Source organism: Ictidomys tridecemlineatus, chromosome 10, assembly GCF_052094955.1.
Source record: "Ictidomys tridecemlineatus isolate mIctTri1 chromosome 10, mIctTri1.hap1, whole genome shotgun sequence".
In the NCBI taxonomy this organism is placed as follows: domain Eukaryota; kingdom Metazoa; phylum Chordata; class Mammalia; order Rodentia; family Sciuridae; genus Ictidomys; species Ictidomys tridecemlineatus.
In genome coordinates, this window is record NC_135486.1 from 130,951,625 (window position 1) to 130,973,107 (window position 21,483).

The window sequence follows — 21,483 nt, forward strand, 5'->3', positions numbered from 1 at the left end:
TAGTTTCCTCCCTCACCCTGTCTTAAGATGAGGAAGGCTTGAATTTTAGGCATTTATTGAAAACTTGTGCATGCCATCCATGTAAATGGATTAGACCTGTTAGCCAGTACACCAACTTCCCACACAAAGCTGTCCACTGAATGAAAAGGCCCAGCGGTCTTTGGAGAAGCTGCAGCCTGACCGTCTTCTCCACCATTGCCCAGGAAGGATAAGAAACGGCAAGTGGCGAGCAGACTCACAAACCCATGCTTGGGGTGATGCTTTCCTCCTCTTCATCATCTTTTATTCCCATGAGTCCGAGGCCAGATAGAGATCCATGAGGGCTGCAATAAATGAGGAATGAAGACAAGTTTGTATCAATAGGGTTGAGCCTCCTAGGCTGGAAAGGGTGAAGTTTCAGAGTATGTGTGCATGTCATGGGGCAAGAAGCAGACAAATTTATGGAAAGCTGCTTGCTAAAGATGATTCAATGCAAGAACATTGACTAGTCCCAAGAGGCCTAGCTTTGCCACTTAGGAGAAACATCTCAACCAAAACTCAGTAATTTAAATACTGTAGAGCTTTATAGTTGAAAAACTATCTCACAGGGCTTTTGTGAGAATCACACAATAAAAGCCAGATACACTTAAGCACATATTACATGCCAAGGATCGTTCTGAGCACTTGTCTCATTAAATCCTCAAAACAGCTCATTGATATGAGTACTACTATAACTTCCATTTTTCAAAGAAAGGCTCAAAGACACTATATAACCTGCTCAAGTCATACAGCTGTTAAGAACCAGGATTTCAAAAATGGAAACCTATCTTCAGAAACCTAATTTGCTGTTAATATGTTGTTAATTTTACTTAAAGTATTTTCTAACACCTACTTTATACCAATCATGGTTTGAAAAACTATTAATAAAGTATGTTGTAAAATACTGAGCACAGCACTTATAATTTAGGAGCTATCCAAAGGTTGTTAGTTCCCTGCCACTGTCATGAATATTCATGGAACCGAGTTAGAAGGCCAAGGAGCTCTGTCACAAAGCAGATGTAAGTAAAATGAAAAAAGGCAATATTTGTCTTCCCCTGATGTCTGACCTTAAGCTGCCAAGCACTAGCCTTTAGGGGATGAAGGAGTGGGGCTCTAAGGGCAAAAGAGTCACTCTGATCTCAAATCCCATGTATTTGCTAATTGTATGGCCTTACTAAGTCGTTTAAGCAGAAACTTTCTCTTCGTTTAGGAGAGAATTTCAACCAAAAGTGTATATAGATAGCCTCTTTTAAAGGGTCTGATAAATTATAGCAATGATTATTTCAGAAACAACTAGAAATGTAAGGATTAAGAGCTGAGTCAGGCCTCTGACTGAAGAAACCTATTGTCTGTTTTTCCTGAGCACTTGGTTTCCTAAGGTGTCCACTGGCAGCTGCCTCAGATGATGCCTGGAGAGGTCAGTCACAGCAAACAGACAGTTTAGGAAATGCATATTGCTGCTACAGAAATCAGAGTGTGACTTTTTAAAGAAAGTTGTAACTTGGGTTTTCTTGGCTACTTCAAAGAGGATCTTACTCTCCTTACTTATCAAATTCATCTTAGAATCTTTAACTCAGTCAGAACCTAAGGCTTTACTCCCTGACCCTAATACTCCTTTCCCAAGCCTTCACATTCTGTGGAATATCTAGAAGACTATTTCTGCAAGAAGAATGCTTTGAGCCACGCTTGACTTAGTTTTCCTACTAAATGGAGATTGAAATGTAAGTATTCTACTTGGGAACATAAATACTACTCCTCTATTCTACTTGAGGAGCTTTCTAAGGGCAGGTCTGTGTGTTCCCCCAGAGCCTTTGCTCTTAAGCTTTATTGGCAGCTTCTGGTCACTTTTTAGTATATATATTTTTTTTAATATTTAGCTCTAGTTGGAAACAATCTTTATGTGGTGCTGAGGATCGATCCAGGGTCTTGCACATGCTAGGCAAGCGCTCTACCCCTGAGTCACAATCCCAGTCCTAGTCTCTTACTCTTAAATTAGCCCAGAAGGAAGACATCTCACAAGTAAGTACATGTGTTTTAAGGATTTTATGACAGGAAACAAATCTCACAGAATGTCACAATCTTAAGGGGACTTAATAACACACTTTGATAATTTTAAAAATACTCCAAAAAACAATCCTCTTTCCCTTCCTACTCTATATATTTACTCATTCATCTACCCATTCACTCATTCCAAAACTGCTGATCTTTACTTTAGGATTTAACATCAATTTCTTTTTCAAAAAAAAAAAAAAAAGTTTATAATTTTTAAAAAAACATTGATTTACTCCAAATCCCTCATTTTAGAATAGAAATCGAAACCCACAATGGGAAAAGGTGGCTTGGTCACTTGTGGGAAAGATTGAGATGAACTGGAACTGGACCAAAAGTCCTATTTCTATTCCAGTGTTTCTTAGGCTTAGAATTAGCCAAATGGGCCCTACTTTCTCTTAAACAGATGACAATGGGGGAAAGAGCAGGGAAGGAAAGAGCACACTGATATGTGGGGAGGGTAGGCCCTGATCACTTGATCCTGGGTTTTATCCTAGAACATCTGGACATTTTTTCTAAAGTTAGGCAGTTACTTCTTAATCCAGGGAGACTACAGGACCTAAGATCTCTAGTTTTAAACTGGATGATCTGTCTTGAGGAACCACTATGTGTATTTAATTAATATAAAACCATACCAATGTAAATTGGGAATATAATTCCTATCTCTTAGAACTGCTGAGAATTAAGAGATGACTCATTTAAGTGCTTATTTTGTGTCTGGAAATTATCAAAAGGCCTTTCACCAAGAACAACTTAAGCCTAAGGGCCATAGGCATAACAGAAAATCCATCAGTCCTTACCTAGTGGTTCCTGGCAGGAGGATGACACAAAGGGTACCTGGGCTCAGGCTTTGGTAGAGCCTTCCAATCTTCCGGCTCCAACGCCAGGCTGCTATCTTTGGGTGGTCCGCCTTTAAATTCTGGGATTAAAGCCATGTGTCAACACTTAGAATACACATTATCCACCTTTGGAGGGGATATAATACTTCCTCAGGCTCTAAGGCCATGAAATCCCTATATAGGTTCTGGACAGATCCCATTGAAGCCCACCTGTGGGCCTTCAGGCTGGTTTAGAACCTCCTTATAGGAAGAGAGGTGCTATCCTTTCCTCCACTGAGGACCCCAAGCTATGGTAGCCATGTCACTGAGGAGGCCTTTATGATTAATATCTTTGTGACTTTGGGCAAGTCACTTACCAGCTTTTGCTTCCATTTATCATCTGCTAAGTGTGGGAGATTAGACTAGGACAGGGTTTCCCAAGCTTCACTCATTCTCCTCTTTCCCCTCTTACGTGCCTCTTATATTTTCCTTTAAACAGAGGAAACTCCTTCTTAGCCTTGTGTAAGTAGTACTACTTGAAGTTTAATGTGGTCATATACTTTAGTTAGAAAAGCAAGTCGACATAAGCGAGAAAGCAAAAAAGCCTATCTACAACTATTAAAATTTATTTTGTGTGTCTACAGTTTGGGAAACCCTCAATAAGAGTTGTCCAACTCTCTGGCCACCCACCTCAGTCCCTCAATTCCCTCAGAGAGCCACCTTCAAAGGCTAAAAACCTGATTTTAGCAGCTATGGAAGGGAACACAGTATGAGAAATCAGATTTGGCTAGGGCTACAAGAAACTTAAAAGTGACATAGGATGGGTCAAAGTAGAAAAAAAAAAGTGATGGATCAAATATCACTGAGTAGGACTGTCCTGACTAATCTCCAGGAACATGTAGGTCCAAGGTCCAGAGCCAAAGTAGCTGCTTTCCCCCTCTAACCCCAAACATTCTCACTCACCTGCAAGGTCTCCTGCTCTGAGGGAGGAGGTCTAACTCTAAGACCTGGGGGCCTTCTTGATTCAGGTGGTAAGCCCCTAAGCCATGCATGGAGGTGCCTGGGGGTTAGGGCATGCCTGCCTTTCAGCTTCCAGTCCTTGCCTGTTAGGATATGGAGGGCCCTCTGGGCATTGCCAAAAGTTTTGAATTCTGAAAGCAAGAACAATCCCCCCCCAATATTCTGTTACTAAGATCCAAGAAAGTTGATCAGTGTGCAAGCTAGAGCCTGGCTGCAGCCCAGGGGTGGGAACCAGCGGGAGGGACAGAATTAGGAGCTCAGGCCTTGGTTTATCCTAGGAAGGCTTATTTGGTGAAACTTTCCCCTCTCTGACCTCCAGAGGTCACCACCATCCCCAATCTCCTCCTTCACGTTTACATTTGGTGTTATAGACTTACTCAGGAAACAATATTTTTTCCGTCTTCCGCTTTTAGGATCTGTAGGCACAATCACAGCTTCCAGGCCAAAAAAGAGATTTGGCAATTCCTGTAGATGTCCTAAGAAATTTTGACTAACTCCAGACAGATAAATAGTATCTCGGTTCTCAGAATCTTGTTCCAGCTCATTAACAAGTGTGTCACAATCCAGAGTGAGTTCTGTCACAGGTCTCTGTACCTAACCAAGAAAACGTGGTATTAGTGATGGAGAGTCACCACTTTCACTTTTGAGCCTGTTACATATAAATAATTTAGTCTTGTAGCTTCCTAATCTGTAAGGAGGCTACAGAGTTGCTAAAGACTCTCCATCAGAGTCTCATGCCTGGGTCTCTCTAGGACATTTTGTATGTCATGAGGCACTATAAGATACAGGCTGTGCTAGGTCAGGCCTAAGTGCAGGGGCTACTTTCAGCTTTCTCTGACCACCTTACCTTTATGTGTATACCTTCTACCAGAACGCCATTCAAGGACTCTATGGCCAGCTGGGCAGCTTCCAGGACTTCATACCGTATATAGAGATGAGGCTGCAGAAAGACAAGTTTTCTTCACTACTGCTTTTCAGTACAAACTGCTAGAGAAAGAGTTGGGAAAAGGACTGAACTACAGTGGCCAAAACCATCAGAATGAATGCCCTTCCTATACTGGGCTAGACAGCTGGTGACTACAGATGGTCCAGGAATTGGTTCTTGGACAATGACTAATCTTTATTTACCATTTGAACTCAAAGCCCACTGCCCTGGGTTGTATGGGGAAAGCACTAACAAATTCCTTATTACAACTTACTTTTTATAACATTATAAATCACTAAATTCATTAAAGTTTACAGGCAGAGGTTCCAATTTGTTTTATTAGCTTGACTTTAGACAGGTAGTCTTCTTATAAGCTTAGACAGGCCAAATTCTTCCAAAGTCTAGACCACATGTTCCATCTGCTTTTCTATTTGCTGACTCAAGGGTACCTAAATCTTTGTGATTTTCTAAGCATCATCATGGAGAAAAAGCACTTCCCCCATAAAAAGCTTTACAATGATCTCACAAAGATGACACCAAAGACAATCAAAGAAAAAATATACTGGACTTCAGTAAAATTTAAAACTTTTATGTAAAGGACACTTGATGCACAGTGTCAGCAACACACGGAAGGGGAGAAAATATTTGCAAATCATACATCTAATAAAGAACTAGTATCCAGAATTTACTAAGAACTCCACAACAAAAACAACCCAATTTAAAAGTGGGCAAATACCTCTATAGATACTTCTCTAAAGATCTACAAATAGCCAATGATATTCAACGTCATTAATCTTTAGGGAAATGCATGGAGAAATTAAAACCCCTTTCCTCAGCTACCTAGCTCCTCTTTCTGGAGAGCTCCATTAAATTCACTGCATGCTATTCTATAGATTAATAGTATTATACTATATCTTTTAATTCTTTTCATGGTTTCTTCCCTATCTCTACATAATGCACTTATTCAGAATGTTATTACTTCAGATATCACCATCCATTTGTACTCATTAAATAATACTGATATAAAAATGAAGATGGAAACAATCGTTAAAGTTTTATTTTTTTTTCAGTTGTAGATGGATACAATACCTTTATTTTATTTATTTATTTTTATGTGATGCTGAGGACTGAACCCAGTCTCTCACATGTGCTAGGCAAGCACTCTACCACTGAACTACAACCCCAGCCTCCCCCACACTTTAAGAATTTAAACAATGAAAAACAAAACAAAAAAAAAATAGAATGTAAGGAAATAAAATAATTAGTGTAAATTGTCTAGAAACTGTAGGTGTGTAATTATTTTTTACTCCACAAAATAATGAAGTTATGGCCTCTCAGCATCACCAGTTGCTGTGTGTGCGGAGGACCGAGCTAGCTCGCAATAAACACCTCTTTGCTGCTTAAAAAATAATAATAATAATGAGGTCACATCAATAGATCTTAAATCAATCCACTGTTAGAAAAAAATGTTCTTTGTAAATCCTGGTATAGAAAGTGCCAAATTCTTGAGTGTGTATTAAAGCTCTTCTATACTTAAAGATAGATATTTTTTCTAGCTATGAGTCTACCTTATAGTTGATACTTCAAGATATATAGAAGTCATAGTTCTTTCTGAAAGGGCACTTTGTCATTTAAAACTGAGCACAGTCAGAAGGCTCACAGGCTACATCCAACCAGACATTTTTGGTCCAGCTACATAATTTTTAAGAAATTTGGAGCCAACATGAAAATTCACATATTTCTCAATTCCCAAAACAAAACCAAAAAAAACATACTCCAAATCAGAAAATCAGGCAATTCAAGGTATACATTCTTACAGGTCAACAACTGCTCGCTCCTACCAGACAGTTGAAGACAATCAAGCTCACTTCACTAATATCTGTTATCAGCATGGTTCCAGAAATCATCTGAATTTCTAAAACTAATCTAGAAGATCAAAATATAAATTTTCTCATTTCCTTACCTGATGCGTTTCAAGAACAAGAGTCATTGTACGAACTGGGCCAAAGCTCTTAAATAACCTCTTCAGAGCCCTTAGGTTACAATCTTTGCTAAATGGCCCAGCATAGATAGTTGACATCTCTGTCCACTTGATCCGCATCTAAATGAAAATAACAGAATATAAGGAAAAGGTGGATGTGGAAAGAGAAATGAAATTTGAGTCAAAACATGGGATAATTCCACCTCAAATTTTTTTTACCTAAATACTTGGCAAATATACAAGATTTTATTTACAAGGATTTTCAGTTCAACATTAGAAATATTTATTAAAATATTTTAGGAAAATTTATTAAAGCACCATAATACTGTCAATAACAGGTATACCATATAGTGAAAAACCAAGCATCCTTTAAAAATGAGAAAAGATTACAATGGTTTTAATGAAAAAAAAAAAGAAGTCACAAAACAGTGAAAAAAAATCTGTCATAAAAGGCTTGCATTACTTTCCTTTATTAAAACTATTGTTTAACAGAACCCATCTACTTACCCTTTTGTTCATTTCCTCAGTGAGGAGAGGTGAAAAAGGCTCAAAAGAGAACTGAACAATACTGAATGGGTGGAAGTCGACTTGCCTTCTGGCCTGCTCAAAGACCTGCAGAAAACAGCAGAGCCTAGGTAAAGTAGGAGCCTCATACCCACTCTACTGTGGCTCTAGGACGGTGCTCTGAATGCAACCTATGAAGGCACAAGAAGTCACTCACCTCTTTATTTGAGAGGCACTTAATAGTTTCACAATTTTTAGAAGGGAGTTCAATATTATCTGTCTCTTGGGATAAAAAAAGGAGCTTCTGATCAACTGAATCTAAACATTTCAAAACACTGTAAAGAGGCAGAAAGGAAAGAATAATTGTTTTCCATATCCTGACATTCTTTATACCTACAACATCTCTTAGCAACATATATTCAAATTTAACTACCATTAACAATTTAGTTTCTCAAATGCACTAGTCACATGAGATTAATGGTTACCACCCTAAGTATCACACATATAGAACACTTTCATCATTGCAGAAAACAGAATTAGACAGGAAGGGAGGGAGGGAGGGAAGAAAGACAAGACATTCCAAGCCTTCTATCAAGGTTTGGGCCCAATCCTAAGGATCTTATACATTATTTATTGGCAAGAGTCAAATCCTTTGAGTCTATTTTGTTTTTCCTAATGTGTGATATATCAAGGTTGTAGAGTGAGTCTTCCAACCAAAATACCAACAAGTCTATCATCTCCAATGCTATTTAGTTCAATGTACTAGTCTTATTATTTTGTAAATTTAGTCACTTAATTTTATACTAGCCCCTAGATTCAGAAAATTATAAATTAGATACTCTATCTGCCTTTGCTCTTGTTTAGAACTGGAAAAACATCACCTTTTGTATGTGTACTGAAACTTTTCTCTTATATTTCTTATTTCTTGGTCTCTCCATAGCTCCTCCAGATTGAGTTCTGCAATCTAAAAGAAAACGTGATAAATTTTAATTTCTTGCAAAGCATTTGAGGTTAAAAGAAATACAACACCAAAACCAACTCAAGCTTTGTTCTGTTTATTTTAACCAGGCTTTGCCACTGCCAATCTTGGGTTGGCTTCAATAGTTACCAGATGGTTTCTGGCTGTGCAGTCAAGAATAGCAATCTGTTACCAGCCACCGATATTAAATGACATGCACCTTTTGGAATTAATAAGATTGGCTTTTATAGCAACATTAGGAAAAAAAAAAGTCTAATTAGTTTAATGAACAAACATGAAAAATCTACCCTAACTGATTTTTATTCTTTTTCCATAAAGTGGGAGTCTACCTGGCAATTGTGATGCTAAAAATATACAATTAAAAAATTACTTAGAATTATGATTTAAATAAAAATGAAAAAGTACAGAGTTCACTGACACCTATGACCATTTTTACTTATTAGTAATAAATTAGTATGATGCATTTGTCAAAATGAATGAAACAATATTGGAATGTTATTATTAACTGAACAAACTTAGTTCAGATTTCCTTAGTTTTTAATCCAAGTGAAATATAATTTTTACTAGAAATCAAGCACATTCTCCAAAAGTGGTCTGAGAACCCTTGGGGTTCCAGAGACCCTGCAAGAATGAGTTTAAGAGGTCTTCCTTTCTCCAAATGCACAACTCAACAGACTGAATATAGACACAGAAATGAAAACCTACCTGTATTTCCATTGATATTAAAGATTTGCAAAATATATAAAACATTTTCCCACTAATTTTTGAAAATGCTATTTTCTCTTGATATTTTTTACTTATGGTATTTTCTATTGATATATTTCTATTTCTATTGAATATAAATAAGTATTAAAGATATTTTTCTCATATTTAATTTCTAATATGGTAAGTATTGATATATGGTCCACAAACAAAAGCTCTTTAAAGATAAGGAGTCTTGAGACCATCCAGTTCTCGGAACCCATGTTGAGGTGGTTTGGGGAGGGGCTAGCCCTCATGTCAAATCTAGTCATATTATACTGGATCACAGCTGGGCCCACTGTGGATACACTGTGTATAGTTACTTTTGCACCATAACAGCAAGTTGAGTCTAACTGTGATAGAGACAAAGTCTACAATATTTATTATCTGGCCTTTATGGAAAATAAAGTTTATTGAACCTTGGTAAAAAGCAGACATGCTTTAAAAGCTTAAAGTCCTGGTTTGAATTCTGGTTCCACCAGCCAGTTATTTAATTTTTTAAAACTTCAGAATGCTACTGTATGACACTGGAATAATTTGTCTCACTGGTTTGCTGTGAGGATTAATTAAGATAATGTCTATAAGGCGTTTTAGAACAGTGGACTTAGTAAGAGCTCAGTGAATGACAACTATTACATTTATGAGCCCAAATAAGATCTTTTAGAATGTCTTTATACCACAGTGACATAGAATACTATTAAGTTACTATTTTACATGGATTACAATTTATTGCATGACAGTCACAATGGAAGTTATTGTGTAAATTATAGTTTAGAATGCACTATAATTCTCTAAGAAACTATTCTCTTCAATGTCTCTTATGTTATTCTAATCTATATACACTGACATTAAAACAATAGTACATCCCACATTCCATTTGAATAGATCAGAAATCTGACAGACTTATTTTGTAATTATTGGCATCGGTTACAATAGTCACTGCCAACAACATGGTGCTTAATATATTCAAGACACGGTGCTAAGAGGTTTATACACAGTCTCTCATTTCCCTCATCAACATCCCAGAGAATTGTGTATTCCCAACTTAGAAATCTAGAGACAAGCTGTTTGGACAAACTGCCTACATGATACAACTAGATTCTGTAGAGAGTATATTTAAAAAACAAGTAAGCACAACTTCAGAGACTATATACTTTATTTTACCACTGCATTATCCTAGTGATATGGGTCTTAATTCCAAACACATGCTCAGCTCAATCACACATATTTATTTAGAAAGAAATGTATATAATTTATAATATATATATATATATATATACACCATCTAGGTATATGGTCGTTTGATCCAGTCCCATAATTTTAAGAAAGGCAAACACACTGATCAAAGATACTAACCTTCTTTGGGCCATACTTGAGAAAATATTGAGCTAATTCAAGGGTCGCTGTAGCATCCTCTGTGGCATCATGACCATTTCTTTCCAAGCACTGAATATCCTTCCTGGAAAGTCAAGATAAAATTGACATACCTGGGAATATTTTATTCTAACTAACCCTCCAACCCTGAGAGAGGCGCTGAAAATGCAGCTTTATCATCTGGACAAAAGGCTACCCAACAAAAAGTCTAATCTACTCCCTTTGGCCAGCAGTTCCTTTTCTCATTTCTTAGACAAAGCAACTGTTTTCCAGAAACTTTTACAGAATTTTCCAGAAACTTTATTTACATTCAAGTGTTTATATGCACATCCATATCGTATCAATGCCTTCCTCTGCAACACCATTTTATTCTAAGTAATTTCTTTATTTTGTTTTTGTGCTACTGACTATTGTACCACTGAGCTATATTCCCAGTACTTTTTATTTTTAGATAGGGCCTCACTAAGCTAGCCTCAAACTACTCCTTCCCAAGCTGCTGGAATTATAGGCATGTGCCACCATGCCTGGCTTATGCTAGGTAACTTCGTAAGGGGTCTCCACATTAGCACAGATGCAACCATTTTTTTAAATCAAAATGTTCATTATTTCAGATAGAAAAAAAAAGAAGCTGGAAATGCTATTTTGAACCATGTTATATCAAACATCTTTCTACATGTATTGACACACAGAATGTAAGTTATATTTTGAAAACTCAGCTAACTTTTATGTTATTGCCTGTCTGGCTCTACCCATCAAGCCTCCTCAATTGATTATAAGTCCTGTCTCCGTAATTTTTGCATTTCATATGAACTAAAAGGAGTCAGGTGTGGTGGCAGTAACTCAGTGACTCAGGAGGCTGAGATAGGAGGATCTTGAGTTCAAAGACAGCCTTAGAAATTCAGTGAGGCCCTAAGCAAATCTGTCTCTACAGAAAAGGGTTGGGGGGTGTGTGGTTAAGCACCCCTGGGTTCAATCCCTGGTACCAAAAGAAATGAAAGGAATAATATTTACAAAGTAAAAGGGAGAAAAGAGACCTTGAATTTTGTAATATGTACTATCAAATGTTATGCTAACTTGTGTGTAATTTATCAAGATAATATTGCAATAGGTAAAATAAACATACCCCAAAATAGCTTTGGCTAAGAACTTTAGCTTGAATCTTCTGCCCTGCTCTCTGGCATAAAGCAATGAGGTATCAATAACATATGGATGAATCATCTGAGGAGGAAAAAGAATAGAATGAGTAGCATCTTATGCTATAGGCAAAAACCATTGGGTTGGGGGAAGAGCAATGCATTGGATTAGAGATGAAGCAGAGCATGCATTTATAATAGACAATGTCCTGAAATCACATACGCACTTTCAATGCTCGAAGATCAAGGTCTAAGGAATGACCAACTAACACCGCATCAGGAGGAAGCAGTGCTTTTAACTGCCTCTGAACGTCTTTCAATTTTGTCTTCACTGGGTTAAGCATCTTCTTTGTGATTCCTGAATAGCTTTCAATAAATATAGAAAGGGACAGACCAAAATATTAACAAATTTTTCTCCCCAAAAAGTCTTTAAAAAGAATAAACATTTTCCTGTGTTCAAGGTACAAAAGGTTGCAAATACAAATAAGTAGAGGAAATTAATAGTTAGCCATAATCCCATTAGAGATTATCACTATTTACATTTTAGTAGATATCCTTCCATATTTGATACACATTTATTCATGAATATAATTTACAAAAATGCAATCATAACTCATGTACTGCTTTATAACATGCTTGTCACTTTAAATATATCATAAGTTTCACATAACACATCCTTTCATCCTTTTAAGTGTATTCCATTATATGCATGACTTATTAGAATTAAACCTTTACTTTTATATATTCCCATATTTTGCAATATTATGACAAATGTGCTTGTGCATACATCTTTGTTAATGGGACAGTCTATATAACTATCATGTCTCATGGTCTCTCTATGCCTAAGTAAGCAAAAATCCATATCTTAAAGGATGGAAACAGTAATGTTTCAATGACTTTTTCTTTGCCTAATTACTATTGAGTACATTCTGAAATGACATGCTAATCTTTGGAAAAAGACTAAAATTTTGAGCCTCAATATCTTTTATGGAAAAAATAATATTACTTTTTTTATGAGAGTTCAAGGCAGATTAAGTAGTAAGATCATTTGACTGCCAGATGTTGTCTTCAGATTTTCAGGTCTTACCAGAAAGCAAAGCTCCCTCCAGTTGTTTGGCAGTTAATGAAGAGTACTGGGGATTCTAGGATAAGGAAGATAATATTTTGCTGACAACATCACAAGAATATTAGAGGACAGGAAGGGCAAAAACATTACCCATTAACTGTATGTGAAACTTCAATATTAAAATATCAAGGTATTGCCCAAACTTTTCTGATATTAGATAAGGAGATAAAATCTATGTAAACAGAAGCTATGAGCCTTTCCTGTTAAGTCTTATTCCATTCTATCTAATTTGAGAGCTCTAAGAAAGCTCAAATAAAAATAAAAAATACCAGGTGACGTAGTCTATAATCTTGTCATCAGGTTTGACCAACTCATCCATAAGACATGATCCTCCTTCAGCAACCAGTGAAATGCGTGTTAGTTCTCTCCCCTTGGATGTGATGCACTGAAAGATCAGAACAGTCAGGCTGCTGAACTATAAAAGCTATTGCTTCCTCTCATTCACAACTGCCACCTAGCCTCAACCATCAGAGTCCCTGCAGCAGTGGCAAGATGTATACTAGAGGATCCAAGATGAATAAAATTAAAGCTAGGCAGGTCACTGAATGTAATAAGCAGTGAAGTACAATTTCTCTGGGAAATGATGTTCTCAAGGAAGATGAATAGAAATAATAACTATACCTACCATTTATGGAAAGTATATTATATCTAGTATTGTGGTAAGTACAACTAATAGCTTATTTTGTGTATGTGTGGTACTGGAGATTGAACCCAGGGGCACTTTTACTACATCCCCAGCATTTTTTTTTTAAAAGATAGTTTTGCTAAATTGCCCAGGCTGGCCTTAACCTTGCAATCTTCCTGCCTCACCTCATGAGAAGCTGCCATTGGAGGCATGCCCCACTGTGCCCAGCTCAGATAGTTTATGAGGTAGCTTTTTTTTAAAATCCCAACTTCAAAGAGAGAAGCTGAGGCTAAGAGAGGTTAGGGGACTTGTTTTTTTAATATTTATTTTTTAGTTCTCGGCGGACACAACATCTTTGTTGGTATGTGGTGCTGAGGATCGAACCCGGGCCGCACGCATGCCAGGCGAGCGCGCTACCGCTGAGCCACATCCCCAGCCCTTAGGGGACTTGTTCAAGGAGATATAGACACAGCGAAGACAAAGACACACATCTTGATTGTTTCAAGATTCCAAAATATTACCTGTTAGTAACTCTAAGAATTAAAGAACATAAATGTTCCTGAGTACTGAAAGATGCACTTTGAAAGGAGTTACTAAAATTAGGCAAACCAAAACAGTGCTAAAGCAGGAAAATCCTACTTCTAATCTTCAATGTGTAAATCTGAACCAAACCAAAATATTAAGGCAGAGTTTTCATAGCAACAACAATAAAATACCTGTTCAAATGACAGGTGTAAACCTCGAAATAATGTGTAAAGACTTACCTAAACAAAGCAACTAGCTGAAAAACTTACATATCTATTTTTCACAGATTCACATTTCCTAAAATATACATAAAAGGGCCTATTTTCAGCTATTTAAACTGAATACTGGAACTAAATGCATTCATTCACTAGTCTATTAGAAACTGTCTCATACTAACTTCCAGTTTCCAATATTCTAGCTCAAAAAAAAAACAAAGCGTACTTACCATTTCACAATCAAGCCCAAAGAGAGGGCTGTTATCTGTTACAGATCCATTACATTTGGTAGTTATAAAGTTTTCACAATCAGGAGAACCTAGCAGGAAAAATAATATTTGCCTTTAGAAATTAGAGATGGTAGTGAGGTGCAGTGGCCCAAGCCTGTACTGCTAGTGACCCAAGAGGTTAAGACAGGAGGATTTTTGTGGTGCTGGGGCCTAAACTCAGGGCCTTGTCCATGCAAGATAAGAACTCTACCAACTGAGCCATATCCCCAGCCCCAGGAGGATTCTCAAGTTCAATGCCATCCTCAACTTAGCCAGACCCTGTCTCAAAATTTTAAAAAGGGAGAACTGCCTGGGGAATGTAGCTCAGTGGTAAAGTACCCAAAGGTTCAATCTTCAACATAAGCATACACACACACACACACACACACACACACACACACACACACACACACACAGAGAGACTAGAAATGGTAAACATCACTCTAGATTCATCCAGGCAAACAAAATATCAAATATATTTCCTAGGCACCTTCTCTATATTAAATAATAAGAAATCAAAATATGGTTTAGCCCAGAAAGGCAACCCCAAATCTGAGAGGCATCATACTTGCTACTCATCTATACATCAATGGCAATAATGCCAAAAAATTACTAAACAAACAACATGGGGCTGGGGATGTGGCTCAAGCGGTAGCGCGCTCGCCTGGCATGCGTGCGGCCCGGGTTCGATTCTCAGCACCACATACAAACAAAGATGTTGTGTCTGCCGAGAACTAAAAAATAAATAAATAAATTCTCTCTCTCTCCCCCTCTCCTCTCTAAAAACAAACAAACAAACAAACAAACAACATGCTATGCACCTTTTATACACCAACTGACCTAGTCCTATGTAACTGATCAAGATTCTGAGCCTAGTCCTGCTCTATTAAAGAAATGAGGCATTAGGTATTAGAAAAATGTTAAAGACAGGGCTGGGGATGTGGCTCAAGCGGTTGCGCTCGCCTGGCATGTGAGGGACGCTGAGTTCGATCCTCAGCACCACATAAAAACCAAATAAAGATGTTGTGTCCACCGAAAACTGAAAAACAAATATTAAAAAAAATTATCTCTCTCTCCCCCCTCTTTAAAAGAAAAATGTTAAAGACATACTGAGAAGGAATGAAAGAATATGGAATGAGAAAGAATGAAAGGCAATAAATATTAAATATTTAATGTTATTTAATATCATTTTCATACACTATCTTAAATAATCACTTTACCAATCATGGTTTATATCCCTTAATTTGAGAAACAATGCACTTCAAATATTTTCTTGTAAAATATGAAAAAGTAAAAATCTCCCATTTGGAAAGTAGCCAGAAAAATGAACTTTCAGCAACAGTACTTAAATAAACTGTTATCAACATTAGATTACGTCTAAGCCAACCTTGTAATGGAAAGTTAAAAGTTTTCATTTCCTCCTCTGTCAGAATGCATCGGAGCAAGCCCACTTTTTTAGAGTCATACTTTTGAATGATAGGGTCATTCTGCAGGTTGATGTTAGGTTTTGTAATGGCAGACGGTAAAGATTCTAAAACAAAGAAATACAACAGAATGTATGTTAGGATGTCTAAGAACCTTATGACATGCATCCTAACATTGTTGAAGACCCAGCCCCAGCTTTCAAGGGCAGCTGCTATCTAATACAGTTGTAATAATACAAAGAGAATAAATCCCAGTGAAATATAAAAATAAAGGCTATAAAAGAAAGAATGAAGATTATGCTTTAGGCTCAAGTGGTCAGAGTTCAAGAGAGGAAAAGATAGAAGCTGAGTCCTACATGGAAAAGGCAGAATTCTGATACTGGTGTTAGTCCTATATGTTATAGTGCCTACACAATAGTCCATTCTAGCAAATCTACTCCATCTACTCAAACGGTCATCTACTATAGCTATCTACTCCAGTAGCACCAACCTACTTCTTAATTAGAAGCTATCAGTGTTTGTGTTAAGGATGTGGACCTGGCTCAAGAAGAACTAATGTAAAGAATAACCAATAGTCTATAGATATTCCTTGTGGAAACATGCTAAAATGGGACATTTTAGCAATGCTAATGGACTGCCTATCTTAAAAATTTTAACTAGAAAATATAGAGACTTGACCAATTAGAAGACAAAAGAAAACACATAAGTTGATGTTATGAAAGAAATGGAGAACAGCTCTTAAAGCCAAAGAGTCATAAGCAGAAGAAGACATTCTAGGTAAGACAGAAATATATATAACTTGGCTTGGCAGTGACTAGACCACTAAGAAGAAAAGAGCTGTATGCGAGTGGAGTGTAAGAACCAAGACTAAATGAAAATGATGAAAGAAAGACCATCACACGTGCATGCCAGGCCCAAAAGTTTGACCTCTGGTCATTCAGTAAGTAACTGGGAGCAATAGAAAGTTCTTGAGAAGGGAAGCAACATAATAATTTAAGAAAGATCAACCTCCAATATTTGTGGAAAAAATGCAGTAGAAAGAAACTAGAAAAAGCTTTGTTGGGGAAAAAAATTATGATTCAGGTCTAGAGCAAGATGCTAGAAGGGACAGTGGAAAAAGAATAGACATAAATACAAGAAAAACTGGTACAGAATGGTGACAATAATTCAGTCAACAAAATACTTATAACTGTTTATTACATGCTCAGCATTGCTGCAGACACCAAGAATTCCAATGAACAATACCAACAAAATCTCCTATTGAACTTAAATGATAGTGGGGAAGATATATTAAATAAATATTAAATATTTAATGCATCAGGTGGGGATCAAATAGAGTGAAGTATAGGAGGGGGGCGATAAGGATTAGCAAGGCATGAAAACTGTTTGTCATAGGTCTCTGATAAAGTGACATCTGAATACAGATATAATAAGGGAATAAGCCATGCAGGCTGGGGGACAGGGAGCTATAAAAACAAAAACAAAAAATGTAATTCTAAAATTCAAGACTGGTGTCTTCAAGAAGTGTACCAAGAGGAGATAGGACTTAAAGACAGGAGCCCATTATTTGGGGATGAGAAAAATTTTTTACCTATAAAAAATTTGGGGAGACAATGAAATATCCATTAACAATGTCCATAAGGTAGATGAAAATCTAGAGATTATAGAAATCATCTATGAAGAAATCATCCATGAAGACTGATAAGTAAATCTATAGGACATGGCATTACCCTGCCTCTCCAGCTTCATCTCTACCTCCTAGCGCCCTCAACATTCCTAGTTGCTATTCTTCAAACTTCTTTTTTCTATTTTTCTTTCAAATTAAGATTTTTATTTGAGCCTAAAATCATGATGACTCATGATTTATTGAAAGATATTTAAAATACAGTGTATGTTAAATCAGACACAGCTTCAAATTAGATATGGGCATCTATCGGAGAAGGAAACAAAGGAAAGGTAGAAAATTAAAGATGTTGAGACGAAGGATAATAGGAAGCACTGTTCTTAAGGACATGTGAAGGAATTACTGGTTATTCTTCACTTTTTTTCATGTTCCTTCAGTGCAATTATACATTATTTAATTATTTTTGAACACATAAAATGTAACTGGACAATATTTATCTTTACTGTATGCATGCTCAAATAAGTTCTATTCTATCCTTCCACTCACCTCCATCCCCCCAAAACAGAGTTAGCTTAACTTGCTGGCAAGATATAATCCACATCTTTAAACACAGCTACTATGGATAATATATACTTTCAAGAAACTTTAATTGCTGAGTCTATAGCTCTTGCTGGAACTAGGAGCATCTATATTTCCCATTCATCACTCAAATAGTTATTAGTAAGTGTTCCCAACATTAGTTAAAGGCAAAATCTTCCTTTTCCCCTGTATGCTAGTACAAAGATCCAATCATGGTTCAGAAATTATTCACAGTAATTCTTAAGACTCCAGTGTTAGTGATATCCAAGTATCCTTAGCTAGAGTTTCTGAGCTATGACCCTGGCAGTGGTTTCTATGTATAACTGCCCTACGCACCTGCCCATTTTTTTCCTTAAAAAAAAAAAAAAAAAAAAAAAAAAAAAGCCTTCTGACTCAGCTAGTCAAAATTCAGTTTTGTTGCCTGCATTAATACACTTGATAAACAGAGTCATAGTCATACCTTCGATGGTCTTAGGCAGATATCCAGCTGTTTCCTTATTTTGTAGCCCAATAATATCTGCTAGAAAATTAGATGATGGAGGAGGCAAGCGGAATTTCTGAAATTAAGATTTTTATAAAAATGTTTGAGAGCAGTCGAAATAGTATGAATGGTCTAGAACTTTGTTAGCTCAGTGCAATGAAAGGTCTAGACCTTAACTGTTTGCATTGTAAAATAAAATCCATTTCCTTAATATGGAAGTGACTTGGTAAACAAAGCCACATTAGTATTAATAACCACCTGCTGGAAATTTTGTCTTTCATGTTACACCTTGTAATAAAAAAAAAAAAAAAAAAGGAGAAACATTATACAAATGTACAACATTTTTGTATTTTCAAAGCTCTTCAATATTTATTATTTCACTAGACAGCATTTAAGGTAGTGAAAACAGATAATAATAGGATAAAGAGGGTGAGAGCTCTAGCCCTAAGTTTAACCTTCACTTTTTATAGCTGTAACTTGATCAAGTTACTCAGTTTCTTAGGTAAAAAACAGGGATAAAAACTCTTATAGGATTATTGTACAATTAAAAGTGATGAATGCAGTATAATTAATATAGAATTTAATATATAGGAAGTGCTTCATAAAATGGAGACTCAGGGAGATTAAATTAGAGTTAACCAAACACCTTCAGAAGTAAATGGATAAAAGAAGCCACTAGGGAATGGAGGCAGCTATGGGAAAACAGAGCACATGCCTTTTCAAGATGACAGCTGCTATTCAGTTCTGCATACCCTTCCTAAGGGGGCCCAATCTTATGATTTTTTAAAGAGGTAAAAAAATAAAGATTTTATATAAACTTTATAATCTGAAAATATCATACCCCAAATTAAATAGGACAATATCAATCTGGAAGATACAGACTATAATTTATAAACAAGTGTAAGAAAATCAGAGAGAAATCTATTATCATTAACATGAGGCCTCTAACTCTCTATATTCCCTGCCATTTGTTAGGTGGTCATGAGGCATGTTTTCAGATACATGTATTAGTCTTAAAATGATATGACCTAACTCACCCCCTCTAATACAAAGTTTTCTTAACTTACGTGTTTGAAAGCTTTTCGGAGAAATCCAAACTCCAAATAGAACCTGTAGAAGTGTAGTTGACTCATCCCTTGAAGGATGACAACCACTATTCTCTTCAGTTGGCTTTGGTAAAGAAGCTGACACCACCTATTAAAAAAATCAAATCAATACAGCTCAGAGTGATACTCTTAAGATAGTTTCAGGTATACTGAAGGGAAGTATGAAAAAATTAACAGGGATAGCTAAAGGAATTTTTTATCACCCATTGACTTCTTGGAATTGGAAGTCATTATTACAGAGAACTCAAAGATCTCTTAAGACAAATATTTGTTTCATTCAAGTAAAATACCAATGGAAACACAATGCTTTAAATTCACTATCCCATTAAGATTTGCTTTAAACCAGAACAAAGCTCATTTTATAAAGACTCATCCCAAGATCTCAACCTACATGCAGCCCCTCCTAAACCAAGTAAGTCAAATGACTGGCTTCCAGAAATTCAATTTTAAATAAATTGACAAACTTACAGTACAGTTTATTGATAAGGAAGGTGGCTTTTGAAGTATCTAGCCAATTTGTAACAACCTCCCCCAGTGAAATGCAGGTATTTACAAATTTTAATTTTGTTGGTATAAAATTAATTGGTATATAATTTGTTGGTATAAAAACAATTTTCAAAAGATAATAAGTCATAAGATAATAATGGCATTGACTATCAGAATAACAAAATTCTCTTTGCTCTTTATTCATAAAACAAAATGACAGGAACTACTAACATATTATCAGGTTGTTTCTATGGGTCTACACCATGGGGAAAGAAATAAAATATCTAAGGGAAGCAGGTCAGATGGGACACTGGAGCATACACACCTTATCTAAAGAGGAAAACCATTACTCAGCTTTGACAAATACTTACCAAATGGAGAGACAGAGTCAGTTGCTAGATTTTTTAGTTTTTTAAAGACATCAAAAATCTTGATTTTAGAAATTCCCAAATTTAACTGATGGCAGCTATTACTAAAAAATTATGATGAGGATACACCGAATAACAGATATTGGTAAGCCAGACATGGCCCTTTAGATACTAGTTTGAGACCGTTGATCTACATACATCTCATACCTGGGTTTCTCAATATCGGGTTTACCCAGAACTGCATACTTCAGCAACTCACATAACTGTTCATGGGTTACTTCACAGTTTTCAGCAATTAAAATGCTAGCCAATCGGGCTCTCTGCAAAGGGGCATAGCAAACCATGATGATCAAGAATGGAAATAAAGCAAGGCAAATAATCATTCTAGTTTCTCATTAGTTTTACAATCATAACTAAGAATTCTAATTGAAAATAAAGCCCTAAAATAAGCTGTGATATTATTATCATATTTAATAAACATTGTTGTAGAACCCGAATTATACTTGGTTATGTTCTAAAAATATTAGGATGAATAAAATGCTTCATGCTCTCAAGGAGTCATCCCACTAAGGAAAGAAAAATGACAGGTAATTACAACACACCATGAGGAAGTGCTATTACAAATATGGGACCAAAAGTTTCAGTGACAGAAAAGCACTGGGGCTGAGCCTTGAAAATAAAATGTCTGTCCCATTGGAAAGAATATTGTGTCCAAACAGGTAGTATGGTTTGACTGGGGCCAAGATTGCATATTGCAGTTATCACAGTGTGAGGGAAAAGGACACAGCAACTAGATCATACTAAGCTAAGCAGTCAGCCAACAGGAAGTTCAATGAATCTCCCACTTCCTTAAGAAAACTTTGCACTTATATCTGGTTATCAAAGTACTTCATGGTTGTCATGGTTGTTATTAAAGACTCAGAAAATAAGAGATAGGTAATAGATAATAGAAACACAGTAGAAATAAATTTGAAATCCATGTATACGACTCATTTTTTTTTGTCTGGAAAGCATAATTGAATGTAGCGGTCAGGAATTCAAACCTTGGGAATCATACTACCAGAGTTCAAATATCAAGTTCTATAATCTTGGACAAGTGTCTTAATTTTTCCA

The 21,483-nt window shown here is 36.3% G+C and overlaps 1 protein-coding gene across 6 annotated transcripts in view; it reads right to left on the bottom strand.

The window, feature by feature from the left end:
* Rexo5 (RNA exonuclease 5) overlaps nucleotides 1-21,483 on the bottom strand; it is a 23,675-nt gene continuing 2,192 nt past the window's right edge. For 4 of the 6 annotated variants that reach the window (XM_040276624.2, XM_005323914.5, XM_021725434.3 and 1 more), the window contains exons 3-20: nucleotides 20,578-20,690; nucleotides 19,478-19,604; nucleotides 18,390-18,486; nucleotides 15,690-15,833; nucleotides 14,264-14,352; nucleotides 12,938-13,053; nucleotides 11,770-11,908; nucleotides 11,533-11,627; nucleotides 10,392-10,494; nucleotides 8,197-8,279; nucleotides 7,533-7,650; nucleotides 7,319-7,423; nucleotides 6,794-6,931; nucleotides 4,753-4,845; nucleotides 4,283-4,499; nucleotides 3,849-4,036; nucleotides 2,868-2,986; nucleotides 1-323 (exon numbers count right to left, since the gene is read on the bottom strand). In XM_040276624.2, the coding sequence (XP_040132558.2) occupies nucleotides 236-323; nucleotides 2,868-2,986; nucleotides 3,849-4,036; nucleotides 4,283-4,499; nucleotides 4,753-4,845; nucleotides 6,794-6,931; nucleotides 7,319-7,423; nucleotides 7,533-7,650; nucleotides 8,197-8,279; nucleotides 10,392-10,494; nucleotides 11,533-11,627; nucleotides 11,770-11,908; nucleotides 12,938-13,053; nucleotides 14,264-14,352; nucleotides 15,690-15,833; nucleotides 18,390-18,486; nucleotides 19,478-19,604; nucleotides 20,578-20,690 (2,172 nt within the window). In that variant the 3' untranslated portion in view covers nucleotides 1-235. The remainder of the gene's footprint in view (nucleotides 324-2,867; nucleotides 2,987-3,848; nucleotides 4,037-4,282; nucleotides 4,500-4,752; nucleotides 4,846-6,793; nucleotides 6,932-7,318; nucleotides 7,424-7,532; nucleotides 7,651-8,196; nucleotides 8,280-10,391; nucleotides 10,495-11,532; nucleotides 11,628-11,769; nucleotides 11,909-12,937; nucleotides 13,054-14,263; nucleotides 14,353-15,689; nucleotides 15,834-18,389; nucleotides 18,487-19,477; nucleotides 19,605-20,577; nucleotides 20,691-21,483) is intronic. The other 2 variants (XM_021725435.3, XM_078024249.1) reach the window with 2 other exon arrangements.